At 48.6% G+C, this 15,582-nt stretch overlaps 1 protein-coding gene across 1 annotated transcript in view; it reads right to left on the minus strand.

Moving 5' to 3' along the window:
• Window positions 1–14,773, minus strand: part of LOC138480784 (adrenodoxin-like) — a 364,929-nt gene extending 350,156 nt beyond the window's left edge. Inside the window, exon 1 of the mRNA XM_069612526.1 lies at window positions 14,411–14,773. Within this exon, the coding sequence (XP_069468627.1) occupies window positions 14,411–14,586 (176 nt within the window). The 5' untranslated portion in view covers window positions 14,587–14,773. The remainder of the gene's footprint in view (window positions 1–14,410) is intronic.
• Window positions 14,774–15,582: the final 809 nt, after the last annotated feature.

A 15,582-nucleotide genomic window follows, 5' to 3' on the forward strand; every position in this document is an offset into this window, starting at 1 on the left:
GTGGTCCGTGATAGGTCCACGTATGGTGTGAGTGTTGATGAGCGGATCTCCCATTGGGTCCCCTCTGTTTTGGTGCGAAGGGAACCGTGGATAAGAGGGGGCTGGAAACGCCACTACCATGTCGATCTCCTGAGTTCTCACGAACAAAGGAATACAGGAGCCAAGTATCCTGCAACCACGAGGCTGAACCGAGGAATCGCTGGTGACCCGCTGAAGGACTGCTCCTCTGCACTGCTGTCGCTTTGTGAAACCCTTTCTACCTCTGATCGAACCAGAAGGCCTGTACTGGTACTTTAACCCTTGGAATAGCGGGGACAGCTATTCTCGGCATCTTCACCATCTCCTGCACGTAAGCCTTCGGAAGTGTCTCTGGGCCATCCAGCAGACTGACCAGCCTACCCAGGAGTCTTGCTCTGTAACCGCCGCCAGGTTGTGTTGTATTTCTAGTCCTTGTCGCTCTCACACGATTCGTACACTTGGCGTTCCCAGAACTGAAGTGAGTAGTGTACATTTGGCTGAGATACACACGGCCGCTCCGTTGCCCTGCTGTGGTAACAAACTGTGCGGGTTCACTTCGTTTGGGACATCTTTAACTCAACTCTGCTGCTGCAGAATCTACACGACGACGAGACGTCCCCTGCTCTCCTGAACCTGCCAGCACTGAAACTGACGCGGAGAAGCCTGGGTCTGCTTGCATCGGGGATCGGTGAGTAGCATTGCTAGGAACTGGTCGCCCTCCTGCAGGAGTCCATAGCTTTTCCCCGCTGTGTCAAAACAGCACGCCTTTCAGTACTCGCGCTCTGCTTCTGCCCACAGTGGAGGCTGCGCTTGAGTCGCGGAACTCTGTTCTTCTTCATGTGTGCACCAAACTGAACTGCCTGATACCCTCGAAGAGACTCCCCTTTTTGCCCGTTGGCACCAGCGTGTGCAGGTACTTTTGAGCACAAGGCTCCACTCTTCGTAGGGCTTGGACTTCCTTTTAGTTAGGTGCCTCTGAAGGCGGACTGGGTCTAATCATTATTTCGCACTGCCTGTTTTCCTCCCCTTCTAGGTTGACTACACATTTCGTGCATCTAACGCTTTAGACTCGTTTGTATTTGTATATATATTGTATTGGTTTGGTATGTGTTGGTTTACTAGAGTTTTATTGTGATTTCTCGCTACGGTCATTATTGCAAAGGCCTTGGAATAAATGTGTATATATTTTTAATATAACACCTGTTTGGAGTAGTTTGTAAGTGTCCTTGCTTTGTGTGCTCATTGCGGGCTTTCAGTCACCCTCACCACTCTTGAGACCTAGTCTTGACCGCCGCGATCGCTATCCTGATTGGTCTGGCCTGTCCAGAGGTTACCCTGTTCCAAGTAATTAGGTTGGCCTTCTGAACTTCTGCGCCGCCAGGACAGAGTTCAGAAATCCGTCTTAACAGTAACTTGCTTCTATACCTGTGTGCAATTTAACGTACATGTCAACATTCTTCATTCTGTTCCGGAGAGGTACGTACACCTAGCAAGGAGACCATTGGTTCATGGTTACAAACACTTGAATATCAGGGTAAGTGTTGTAAACATTGGAAAGTGCACCAAGCCCATGTGCCTAGTGATTCAAGCAGACAACTCTTATCATAAGCAAGTTTGTCACATAAAGGACTCTGGTTATTCTTGTGTTCCCAAAATGCTCTTTGATTTTATTCATTTTAGCCAGGGCTTCATTTGCCCCCTTCCCTAGGGAGGTATTCCGAAAGAGTATGTTAGGAAATCATGTATGCAGTTATTCTAGGTTTTAATAGCGTGCTTTGCTCAGTAAGACAAGTGCAAGATCTCACATATGCACTGAGAGTGATGATTAGAAATGAGCACTGTCGGGGGTCTGCTTACAATGCCAGTAGAGCTATCATTTCCCTTTTTAATTGCTGCTTTTGCTGAGAATACACATCTAATGCTCTCTCTCAAAGTGCCATTGGTCTTGGAATGGTCACATCCTTTACAACCAAAGATTGCTTTCTCCGAGGAGCACCGGGGCAATGTTTAATTGTGTGCTCTCCACTTGTTAGATGGTAGTGCTATCGAACCCGCACATTACTCACAGTATGAACAAACACTAATAATTATCAAAAATAGAAAAAAGTAACAACTGTTGCCTGAGGGAATGAGAGGAAAAGGAGAAAAAGAGAACAAGAAGGCAAAGAGCGACAGTGAGAGAGGTAAAGAGCTAGAGAGCAAGAGTGGTAAAGAGCTAGAGCTAGAGCAAGAGGGGTAAAGAGCTAGAGAGGTAAAAAGCTAGAGTGTGAGAGCAAGATCAGTAAAGTGATAGAGAGCAAGAGAGGTAACGAGCTAGAGAGCAAGAGCAGTAAAGAGCTAGAGAGGTAAAGAGCTAGAGAGCAAGAGCGGTAAAGTGATAGAGAGCAAGAGAGGTCAAGAGCAAGAGTGTTAAAGAACTTGAGAGCAAGAGCGGTAAAGAGTTAGAGCAGTAAAAAGCTAGAGTGTGAGAGCAAGATCAGTAAAGTGATAGAGAGCAAGAGAGGTAAAGAGCTAGAGAGCAAGAGCGGTAAAGAGCTAGAGAGGTAAAGAGCTAGAGAGCAAGAGCGTTAAAGAGCTAGAGAGGTAAAGAGGTAGAGAGCAAGAGCGGTAAAGTGATAGAGAGCAAGAGAGGTCAAGAGCAAGAGTGGTAAAGAACTTGAGAGCAAGAGCGGTAAAGAGCTTGACAGCAAGAGCGGTAAAGAGCTAGAGAGGTAAAGAGCTAGAGAGGTAAAGAGCTAGAGAGCAAGAGCGGTAAAGAGCTAGAGAGCAAGAGCAGTAAAGAGCTAGAGAGCAAGAGCAGTAAAGAGCTAGAGAGCAAGAGCAGTAAAGAGCTAGAGAGGTAAAGAGCTAGAGAGCAAGAGCGTTAAAGAGCTAGAGAGCAAGAGCGTTAAAGAGCTAGAGAGGTAAAGAGCTAGAGAGCAAGAGTGGTAAAGAGCTAGAGAGCAAGAGCGGTAAAGAGCTAGAGAGCAAGTGCGCAAGAGAGGTAAAGAGCTAGAGAGCAAGAGCGGTAAAGAGCTAGAGAGCAAGAGCGGTAAAGAGCTAGAGAGGTAAAAAACTAGAAAGCAAGAGCGTTAAAGAGCTAGAGAGGTAAAGAGGTAGAGAGCAAGAGCGGTAAAGTGAGAGAGCAAGAGAGGTCAAGAGCAAGAGTGGTAAAGAACTTGAGAGCAAGAGCGGTAAAGAGCTTGAGAGCAAGAGCGGTAAAGAACTAGAGAGGTAAAGAGCTAGAGAGGTAAAGAGCTAGAGAGCAAGAGCGTTAAAGAGCTAGAGAGGTAAAGAGCTAGAGAGCAAGAGCGGTAAAGAGCTAGAGAGCAAGAGCGGTAAAGAGCTAGAGAGCAAGAGCGGTAAAGAGCTAGAGAGCAAGAGCGGTAAAGAGCTAGAGAGCAAGAGAGGTAAAGAGCTAGAAAGCAAGAGCGGTAAAGTGATAGAGTGCAAGAGAGGTAAAGAGCCAGAGAGAAAAAGAGATAAAGAGCTAGAGTGAAAAAGAGGTAAAGAGCTAGAGAGTGAGAGCAAGAATGGTAAAGAGCTAGGTCGTGGTGGAAGGATATGTATGAATAGAGTCCTTAATAATGATATCTACACCTCCTACTAACCCGGTCTCTCTGTTTATGTAGAGAACATGATACCCCTCTGGGGCTGCAGCAGTACAGGTGGGTCCAATGGGCTCCTGTCACCAAGTTTCCGTGATACATAGCATATCAATGATGAGGTCGTGGATGCTTTCTGCATGTTTGCTCAAAGACCTCGTATTTAATAAACTGACTGAGTTCTTTAGCCCTGCGCTCTTGTTTATTTATTTGTTGGGAGTCATGACAGGCTGTTTTCTTCTTACTTTTGTCTCTTTTTCTTTTCATGTAAGAGCTTGTGTCTTCTGCGTATCTCTCATAAGTGGTGGTTCTCCATATGTAGAGGTAGAGAGCAAGAGCAAGAGAGGTAGAGAGTGAGAGAGGTAGAGAGTTAGAGAGCGAGGGCAAGAGCGGTAAAGGGCAAGAGCGGTAAAGTACTAGGGAGCAAGAGTAAGAGAGGTAAAGAGTGAGAGAGGTAGAGAGTTAGAGAGCGAGGGCAAGAGCGGTAAAGGGCAAGAGCGGTAAAGTACTAGGGAGCGGGAGGAAGAGAGGTAAAGAGGGAGAGAGGGAGAGAGGTAAAGAGGTAAAAAGTTAGAGAGCGAGAGAGGAAGAGAGAAAGAGCGGTAAACAGCTACAGAGCAAGAGCAGAAAAGTACTAGGTAGCAGGAGGAAAAGAGGGAGAGAGGTAAAGAGGGAGAGAGGGAAAGAGCGAGGGCAAGAGCGGTAAAGAGCAAGAGCGGTAAACAGCTACGGAGCAAGAGCGGAAAAGTACTAGGAAGCAGGAGGAAAAGAGGGAGAGAGGTAAAGAGGGAGAGAGGGAGAGAGCGAGGGCAAGAGCGGTAAAGAGCAAGAGCGGTAAACAGCTACAGAGCAAGAGCAGAAAAGTACTAGGAAGCAGGAGGAAGAGAGGTAAAGAGGGAGAGAGGGAGAAAGGTAAAGAGGTAAAGAGTTAGAGAGCGAGAGAGGAAGAGAGCAAGAGCAGAAGAGAGCAAGAGAGAAAGAGTGAGAGTGGTAAAAAGCTAGAGAGTGAGGGCAAGAGGGGTGAAGAGCTAGAGAGCAAGAGAGGTAAAAAGCTAGAGAGTGAGGGCAAGAGGGGTGAAGAGCTAGAGAGCAAGAGAGGTAAAGAGCTAGAGAGTGAGAGCAAGAGGGGTGAAGAGCGAGAGAGGAAGAGAGCAAGAGCAGAAGAGAGCAAGAGAGAAAGAGTGAGAGTGGTAAAAAGCTAGAGAGTGAGAGCAAGAGGGGTGAAGAGCTAGAGAGCAAGAGAGGTAAAGAGCTAGAGAGTGAGAGCAAGAGGGGTGAAGAGCGAGAGAGGTAGAGAGCAAGAGCGGTAGAGAGGGAGAGCGAGAGCAGCATATGACTTGCAGGCTACAGACAGCTGCATAGTCTATGCTTTGCCACGGCCATAGCAGGTCCTGTGTCTCTGCCTCACATGCCCAGGTGCTGTTACCATAAGCAAGGCCAGGAGAGGCACATGACGGTGCAGCCACACAGGCCAGCCCTATCCAACATAAGGCATTGCCCGCTCAGTCTCAACTGCCAGATACAGCCTCGAGGGCTAAGTACAGCCTCTTCACTAGGCACACCTATCACATTCCAGACTGTGTGTTCCTTCGCTCAGTACAGATTCCACCGCCCCGGGAACTACATATCCCACCGTACACCTTATTTTACTCAGAACACATGACCCAAAATGCATGCAGTCATCTTTTTCTCAACAGCGTTTTACCGCCAATATCATCATGGGATACCATGCTGTCGTACCCTGTGCTGAGACCCAAAAAGACTTCATGTACCAGAATGCTCTCTTATCGTGCAGTGATGCTGTGGCAGCACTACAAGTTTCAAAATATGCTGTATCCTTCTCAGTATAGATGCACACACCTGTTTGAGTCCATTCTTGCTCACTCAGTAAATATACCCTGGCATAAGTACATATGATCTACATACTGGATTACGTGTAACATAATGCACTTTGCTTCTGACAACCATTGCAAACATACACTGGACTACATGTATGCAACGCTCTAGAAGTATGCATGCCTCTGCCTGACTATATGTCTACCATTGCATGCAATCTCAGAGCTCCACCTCCCTACAAATACCAGAATGCCCTCTGGCTCACTCAGTATAGAGGTCCCTACCAGACTACATTTCCAATAAGGCACTGTGCTGTAGTCAGAGTAGCCGTGCCCACCGCGCTGCTTTCCAGGGAATTCCCCGCCCCCACATGAAAGACCCATATCCCTACACGCCCAGCTCCTCTCCTCGCTGCAATGCGGGTCCCGAATGGCAGCGAGCAGCCGCTGCGGCGCCTATGTTACATCCTGCCGCAGCGCAGCCTTTCCATTCACATCGGACCTTGCGTGGCTTCTTGGCGCTTTGGGTCCGCCAGTCTTGAGGTTCTGATAACTTTTGTGCTATTCGATGAATCTGCACAAAACTTTCCAAATAGGATGTAGAGCTGATTGGAGAAAGAGAGAGACACAGAATAGAAAAGAGTAAAAGTAAAGAGAGAGAGAGAAAGAGAAAAAGGAAAGAGAGAGTGAGATAGAGAAAGAGAGAGAGAAAGAGAAAGAGAAATAAAAAGGAAAGAGAAAGAGAAAAAGGAAAAAGAGAGAAAGAGAAAGAGAAAAAGGAAAGAGCGAGAAAGAGAAAAGGGAAAGAGAGAGAGAAAGAGAAAAAGGAAAGCGAAAGAAAGAGAAAGAGGGAGAGAAAGAGAAAGGGAAAGAGAGAGAGAGAAAGACAGGAAGGCAGAAATCAGAAAGAGAAAAAGAGAAAAAGAAAGAAAGAAAGAAAGAAAGAAAGAAAGAAAGAAAGAAAGAAAGAAAGAAAGAAAGAAAGAAAGAAAGAAAGAAAGAAAGAAAGAAAGAAAGAAAGCAAGCATGGGTCTTGCTGGGTGTTGATGTTCATCATGCTGGGGCAGGAGTGGGCTGGAAAGCAAGAGGCCCTGGAAGTAATGTTCAAAGAAGCCCCATATTACACATTTTCAGCAATCCCAACGCTTTTCCTAGGGGAACATTTGGAAATAACACACAAAAAAGGCCCAGAGTGCAGAGGCCTACAGGGAAATCTCCAGAGCTCCCTGTAGGCCAGTCCAGCCTTGAGCTAGGGGCTCATTGCCAGCGTGAAGGCTGGTGTAGAGGTATGGTGAAGCAGAAGAGTGGGTGATGGAGTTGGGGGATGCAAAGAGTGCTCGATTTGTGCGATGCATGTTGTGCAAAGGCAGGGAGCAGTGCTTTAAGTGGGGTAAGAAATTGAGGGGAGCCCTCATCTGGGGGCATGGCCTAATAATTAATGGGTGTGGCCTCATTGATGGGCGTGACCTAAAGAGGAACATGTAAAACTAGTCTGGCCAAATTAATAAGTACATATCGTGTAACAGACTACTTGCTACATGCCTTAAAGTGTAACAAATCAAAGCTCAAGGTAATTATTTATTTATTGGACCCTTAACTGGGGCAGTTGGTGTAATTACTAGGCCGGTTCTGAGATCCCTCTCGCTACCCATCCCCATCCCTGCCATCCTGGGCTGGTTCTAGACTCCATTTCACTCTCCATCACCTCCATACCCCTAGGCTGGTTCTAGACTCCCTCTCCATCTGCTCTATACCCCCCAGGCTGGTTCTAGACTCCCTCTCCATCTGCTCTATACCCCCCAGGCTGGTTCTAGACTCCATTTCACTCTCCATCACCTCCATACCCCTAGGCTGGTTCTAGACTCCCTCTCCATCTGCTCTATACCCCCCAGGCTGGTTCTAGACTCCCTCTCCATCTGCTCTATACCCTACAGGCTGGTTCTAGACTCCCTCTCCATCTGCTCTCTACCCCCAGGCTGGTTCTAGACTCCCTCTCCATCTGCTCTATACCCCCCAGGCTGGTTCTGAGATCCTTGTCTTTACCGATTCTCACCCCTGCCACCCACAGGTTGGTATTAGACCCCCTCTTGCTCTCCATCTCCTCTATCCCCCCTGGGATGGAGTTGGCACTGTGAAAAAAGTGGGCGGACACTGTCAACCCACATGTAATCTCAACTTGTACCCTGAAAACCAGCGCCGGGGCAGGTAGAACAGTTTCAGTCCAGCAACCTCTCTTCCCACGTCCATGGAACCGGGAAATCGCCCCAACAAACTTGTCCTCTGATCCTTCCCCTCCTCACCACGAGGTTAGGCTTTTAACAATACTCAGTTTTATAAATCAGAATTGAAAAGTACACACATCATAAGTGAAGTACTACTGCAATATAGGAATCCTTATAGAAATATATTAAGAAAAAAAAAATAAGAGTACACATGTTGTATTTTCACCCCATCTTGAAGCCTACAATAACCAGAATGCAATTCCACAACATTATAAAAAATTGCTTGTAGGCTGTCTTTCAAGACTTAATCATAACAAAAGATAATGTGAAATGTTAAACTTGCGCATTAACAAAGGCATGCTTTATATGATGCCAGTGAAAAGTAACATTTGTCCCAACAACAAAAAAATGCATTTAGCACACCAAACGCGGACATATAAATACTATTGAAATAGTGCACAAATCTTTTTTGTCAACATATTTTATGGCAACTAGTTTTTCTGTATGTGCTTTCAGTATCACATGTGCCTTTTCAAGCCCTTGTCCACAACAAAGGTTCTTAAATGGACCATTACTTTAAAAATAAAAAAATAAAACATAAATAGATAAATAAAGAGTGTGAATAAAGCGGTGAGCACTGATGCACCGTGATCAGTGTGCTGCTTCCTCCTGCTGCATCCCGTGAGGTGGAGACCTCAGAAATGAACTGGAGTGGTTAATCTCCCCCCAGCCTATAAGCTATAAGCTTTCTTATCTTCCCTTCAATGGCCCCTGCTGTTAATGAAATTTAGCAGCAGGGGTCGGACTTGGCGCCGCAGCGGTGATTGAAGAGAAGGAAAGCTGACAGTGACGGCCGGCCGGGGAAGTTAACTCCAGTGCGTGCAGCTGTGACTGGCAGAAGTGTCAGCCAGTCACAGCGTCGCTCATGTGTGACGCTGCGACTGGGTGGCCATTCTGCCAGTCACAGTGTTGCCTGTTGCCTGACTCTGTTGCCTGACTTATTTATGGGCGGCGGCCGGCGGGCTCATTTCCCGTCGAGGTTGTGGCAGGGGATGATAACCCGCCGGCGGCGTAGCTTGGTGGGACCAGAGGGCCCCAGCTCAGCCTCACTTTTTGGAGACTTAAAGCACTGGCAGGGAGGCTAGTGGCGTGCAGGCAAAGGTGCTGGTGTAGAGATGCTGGGATGTTCGGAAGGGTAAACCGATGTTAGCTGATATGATATGATAGGTTATTTATAACGCCCTTAATACCCAGTGGTTTCTAAGCGCGGACCCGGGAATCGAACTTGTGTTGCTCCGTGTCGTCTTGCTTCCAAGGCAAGCACATTGCCCCTGAGCCATCCTCCCAAGACGAGCTGCACATCTTTCACAATGCAGCAAAACTAGTTGTTGGGGGTCGCCAGGGCGGAGGCCTGCAGGGCACATCCACTCACTGCAGCGGTGGCCTGCCGCTCCACCTCCTTGCAGCTGCGGCCGCGTTATTCTTCTCTCTCCGGCGCCGGGAGATGCTGCCCCAGAGAGGGAGGTGGGCCAGGAAGGGCTGCAAACGAGACAAACACCCCCGCCGCACGAGCACCCTCCTCAGAGGGCCGCGGCCGGGAAAATCCAATTGGCATTCTTCCCGCATCGGCTTTTGTTGCGTAGCGATGTCTGCCACATGCCGCTTTGTTACAGCTTCTGCTCCCCCATGTGCGGCGATGGATGCTGCAAATCGCCTTCCTCATCTCATTGCGGCGGGACGCCGCCGGGTATGTACCTCACCGTGGGGCAGCCCGGGCCTACACCGCCCTTGCCGGGGCGGTGAGGCGCAGGCCACGCGAAGCCGCGGTGGGGCCGAACGCTCCTCTTCCAGTGTACCCCACTGCGGGGCAGCCCGGGCCCACACCGGCCAAGCCGTGGCGGTGAGGCGCAGGCCACGCGAAGCCGCGGTGGGGCCAAACACTCCTCTTCCGCCCCATCACCACTTACAGGCAGCAGGGGAGGCAATGCGGACTCGTCGTCCTCGTCGCCATTGTTGGGGGTCGCCTGCCATGGTCATCCGGCAGGTGCCCCTGTGTGCTATCTCTGTTAGCACCATATAGTCCCACTATGTGTGGGGGTTGGGGCCTGCCCTGGACATCTGGCAGGGCCCCTGGTGCTATGGGGCATCAGCACCATGAAGTGGGGTCACAGCCTGCCAGGTCTCTGACCGTGCGGACATCGGCTGCCATCCTGGCATGCGGGTCCCACGGCATCAGGGTGTGCAGGCTTGTGCCTCCACGTGTAGGCCTGCGGCCTACATCAATAATGAGACACGGACTCAGTCGTTCCTCTTTGGGAGTCTGCAGCCGCTCTGTCTCACGTGCCTGCAGGAGCTCCTTTTATTAGCTTGGGCCATGACACCGTCATGGCCCATTTTAAAGGGGCAATACACGTGGGAGGGACACCCATCACACTTGTGAACACTGCTTAATTCACTAGTCTTGAGTCAGTGCTGATGGCCATACCGTACATCACTGCATTGCAGCGTGACGTGCCACTATGCAACATGTGAAAGCCCTTTGAGTCATGACGTGAATCAGAACATAGCAAAGTTAACCTTATCATGTATATTGCAATTATGTGGGTCACAGGGACCCTGGTGCAAAAGGACGCCGGACAGAACCACAGTCCTAGACACAACCCCTACATCAAAGTGCTCTGTGTTGTTGAGTCCCCCGTTTTCCTTCCCCCACAGAACGGTATGCCCTAAAATGCACTATACCTCACTCAGAAGAGAGGTTCCAACACACAGCATATCCCAGAATGCACTGTGGCCCTATAGTAACTTATCCCACAATGCACTTTCCCTCACTCAGAGTTTATGTGCAAGTGTCCCAAAAAGAAGGCCACAGCAGTTACTACTGACGCAACAAGACTACACGCCCCACAATGCACTCCGCCCTATTTAGTATAGTTGCCAACAGACAAATCCATGGCCCCCTTTGCATTATTCCTCCACAAAAGGGGGCCAACTTTACAAAATGGTTTTGCAGGACCCTTTAGATGCATCAGAAGGAGTTTGAGGTGCGCGACATCATTTTCCCCACCCTTTCCTTCTTCCCCCATCCACTTTTTGGTTACTTTGGTTTGCAAAAGTCATTTTAACACAAGCGTAGCTGTATGTTTTCTGCCAAGCAATCACTTTAGGCAGGTGCCCGTATTACACAATTTCTGCTAGCCTGCGTCTTTAAGTCTGAGCTGGAGGATGTTGCTGTTAGGCATCTAGTGTGTGTTGGAGTTCATATTTTTAGATTTTAATGGTTTTTTATAATGTGCCTAATCCCCTACCTGACCTTGGTTTCCAAGCGCGGATCCGGGATTCGAACCTCTGTTGCTCTGCGTGGTCTTGCTCCCAAGACCAGGGTTCACATACTGCAAGTGGCTCGAATGGTTCCGTCTAGGATTGTAATTATCTTCCTAGCTGGAGGCTTGAGCTACTTTTTATGTATGTTATTTTATTTATGTATTTATTTTAAATAAATTAAAAAAAATAAGTTACAGTGATTGTTACCTAGCTCATCTCTTACAGAACCTAATATTACAGGACACACATCCATCATGTCTCCTCTTCCACTCCCATACCCCTTAACCACTTAATCCCATACCGATTAACCCCATGTTCCCCAGGCATACCTCTGTACACGTCCGACTCTTGATGCCTCTCAGCTGGCTTGGCAAACCCAGTGCTCTCCCTTGATGTAGGGAATTTCTAACTACAAACTAATGCGGTGGAAGCTCATACACACGACCAGGCCCTGCTTGAGTATTTTCAAGTCCATCACGCAACCACTCGACATCCAACTACATCCAACACCACGTTTGGTCAATTCTAGATATTGACATCACAATGAAACTGCTCTAAACCAAGGTGTCCTCTCCAGAGTCCCAAGACAATCCTATCCCCTCCCACTCATCCCATGACCATCCTATCCCCTCCCAATCATCTCATGACAATCATATCCCCTCCCACTCATCCCATGAGAATCCTATCCCCTCCCACTCATCCCATGACCATCCTATCCCCTCCCAATCATCTCATGACAATCATATCCCCTCCCACTCATCCCATGACAATCCTATCCCCTCCCACTCATCCCAAGACAATCGTATCCCCTCCTACTCATCCCAAGACAATCATATCCCCTCCCACTCATCCCATGACAATCCTATCCCCTCCCACTCATCCCAAGACAATCCTATCCCCTCCCACTCATCCCAAGACAATCATATCCCCTCCCACTCATCTCATGACAATCATATCCCCTCCCACTCATCCCATGACAATCCTATCCCCTCCCACTCATCCCAAGACAATCCTATCCCCTCCCACTCATCCCAAGACAATCATATCCCCTCCCACTCATCTCATGACAATCATATCCCCTCCCACTCATCCCATGACAATCCTATCCCCTCCCACTCATCCCAAGACAATCCTATCCCCTCCCACTCATCCCAAGACAATCATATCCCCTCCCACTCATCCCATGACCATCCTATCCCCTCCCACTCATCCCAAGACAATCATATCCCCTCCCACTCATCCCATGACCATCCTATCCCCTCCCACTCATCCCAAGACAATCCTATCCCCTCCCACTCATCCCAAGACAATCCTATCCCCTCCCACTCATCCCAAGACAACCCTATCCCCTCCCACTCATCCCATGACCATCCTATCCCCTCCCACTCATCCCAAGACAATCATATCCCCTCCCACTCATCCCATGACCATCCTATCCCCTCCCACTCATCCCATGACCATCCTATCCCCTCCCAATCATCTCATGACAATCCTATCCCCTCCCACTCATCCCATGACCATCCTATCCCCTCCCACTCATCCCATGACAATCCTATCCCCTCCCACTCATCCCAAGACAATCCTATCCCCTCCCACTCATCCCAAGACAATCATATCCCCTCCCACTCATCCCATGACCATCCTATCCCCTCCCACTCATCCCATGACCATCCTATCCCCTCCCAATCATCTCATGACAATCCTATCCCCTCCCACTCATCCCATGACCATCCTATCCCCTCCCACTCATCCCATGACAATCCTATCCCCTCCCACTCATCCCAAGACAATCCTATCCCCTCCCACTCATCCCAAGACAATCATATCCCCTCCCACTCATCCCATGACAATCCTATCCCCTCCCACTCATCCCAAGACAATCCTATCCCCTCCCACTCATCCCAAGACAATCATATCCCCTCCCACTCATCCCATGACAATCCTATCCCCTCCCAATCATCTCAATGTTTTTTTCTCTGTGATGTTGGTCATTCTCTGGTCTAATTTCTCTTTCCTGTCATCTGCTCCCCAAACTCAACTTCCTTTCTGCAGAAGAAGGTCGGGCGACACGCTGGTAGGGTCACAATATGGCACCTTTCATATAAGGACAGATGCCGTGAAACCACTACCATAGCGATGGACGCAGTATAAATATTTGAGCACATAATATGCAAGCACAACAGGGTGAGGTGAGTAAATTCATTAGATACGGTGACCACCACTCTCAGGTATCTCTCCCTTCAGCGCTGCGTCCAATAGCATACATTTTAGCTCCTCGATAAATGTGGTCCATCTATACACATAGCTCCTCCAGCTTATCCTCCTCATGTCTTCCAGAGCATCTTATCTATCCTCCATCCTCATCCCAACTATCTACCCAACGTTGCCCCTACCCACCACTACTGCATGTTCTATCATACTCCTCCTTTAGGCAAAGAACTTCGACGCCATAACCTATAGAACGAGGCGCTATGCAAATACATGTTAATATAACATTGTGTGTCAAGTGTTGAAAGTATAATGGTGTAGGATTGTATTCCTTTGCAATCTGACATTTGTAGTCTCCCATTCAGCATGTGGAAAATTAAACAACAATGATACTCTTTTGGCATAACATTCGTTTATGAAGATTCATATGTTGTCGGGTTGCTTTACTATGTGAGTTGTGAAATGTGCACTTAACCTCTATAAGATTGTAGTTCCTGCAATCTAAAACCAAAATCTTTACTCAAACTAGAGTGTGGAAGGTATGTGGCCAATTGCCTAAATTACACAGTTGGTTAAAATCTCAGCTTCACTGTTTAAACAAAGTGTGTGATTCTGGACAAATAATGTATTCTCACTGGCCCTTATCTGCAAAAAAAATGAAAGTTCTCATAGCCTGCCACAATAAAAGTGGCAAAGCAGGGAAGAATCAGTCTGTGATTGATGAGCGTGTTTGAGAGATAGCTGGATCAGGTTGACAAACTTAAAGTGGGTACAAGAATATACTGAGCTTTTGGTTGGAATTACTGACCGAGAGGTTTCAAGGCGCCATGCTCCAAAGGCTCAGGCTCTGAAAAAAAAGAGAAATCTATACAGAGTGAACGAAAGTGTGAGGGTGATTGAAATGGACACAAATAGAAAGTGGCGCACAAATAGAAAGTAGGACAACTAGAAAACTAAGCAAATGTAGCGTGACACACAGAGTGACATGAATACAGTAGGGTTAAGGAGTCTTGTCAAGGTCTTAGCGCAAGAGCAGGTTTTTTACCCAAAATGAGCTGAGCTCCGGCCCACTTAAAGCCTATTATGGTGAATGTCTGTTTCCTTTTTGAAAATTAAAGCGCTGTCTGTTCGCCTCGCGTACCTTAAATGAGCAGAGAAGCCCCGACCTCTGTCTCAGGGGATGCAGGACACCTACTTAGTTGTATGCGAGCCCACTTACCCCGAGTCTCCAGAGCTGCTCTGCAGATGGGCTGTGCAGCAAAGCTCCCGCCGAGCGGTGTTGGAGGCCGCCGGCGTCTGGCCCGCGGCTGCCAGCGGCTGCCTGCACCGGCCCCTGCCCGTGCCCAGTCCGCTGAGCAAAGGCCGGAGCATCCCGGGGATACGGCGGGACATCATGCTCTCTGTTACACTGGGTGTTACACTGGGAGAGTGGGCTGGCAGTTCCGATTGCGGTGCCAGCCTGATCCCGAGCTATAAGTACAGCCGAGGGGGCAGGGCCCAGAGCTGCAGCCAGCCCAGTGGGATGGGTCTGCTCCCAGGAAACCCACTCCGAGGCCAGCCCAGTGGAGGGCACAGGGACCATGCTGAGGGCTACGGCGCAGCCCTCTCTGTATCCCAGGAGACGGTGCTGCGGCACCAAAAAACAGGGTTTAACACCGGCTGCCGGCATTTGAGCGCATTGTGTCACCCCGAGATATGACATCACCAACATCCCGCCCCAGATCAGTCGTCTATTTCAGTTCGGTCTTTTTATTCTGGTAAAAGCACTTTGCATGCTGGAGCTTGTAGTTTGACTTTTTGCATCAGATGCACATTACTGCCTTATGTGTCCCAGCATGCAGTTCGGTTGGGTTGAAAAGCCTGCTCTGGAAAAAAGGAACCCTGTGGACATTGGACCAGCTGGCGGTCTTGCAGGCATGTGTGTGACGGGCACAGCGCCAGAAACATACACCAGGGGCACTCATCCCCCTTGTGTGTGTACATTCCAATACTGGGGCAGAGGACCACAAGCAGGCAGCAGTCTGTGTCTGTGGGATTGCTGGTTCTTAGGGGCTGTAAAACGGCTAAAAGAAAGAAAAACAGCTAGAGTGAGCATCTACGTTGATCTAGTAGGATCATGCAAACAAAAACATACACCTATGATGGGCCCATCATTTCAATGTCATACAAATCAACATCAAAATAAATAAATATTAAATTGTGGGGCACTGACAAAAAAGCACTCTAGATCAGGAATTTTAGCTCTAGGGGGCCCATCCCTGGTGGACACTTACAGTAGCAGTGCATTTAGCTAGTAGCTAGTATGCCTACAAGCACACCCTGTACCACCCTATGACAGGATACTTCACGTGCATGGCCACTGTGGCACCATTTGGATGTTCTGCTAAACTC

Source organism: Ambystoma mexicanum, chromosome 5p (genome assembly GCF_040938575.1).
Source record: "Ambystoma mexicanum isolate Mex_15411 chromosome 5p, UKY_AmexF1_1, whole genome shotgun sequence".
NCBI lineage: Eukaryota > Metazoa > Chordata > Amphibia > Caudata > Ambystomatidae > Ambystoma > Ambystoma mexicanum.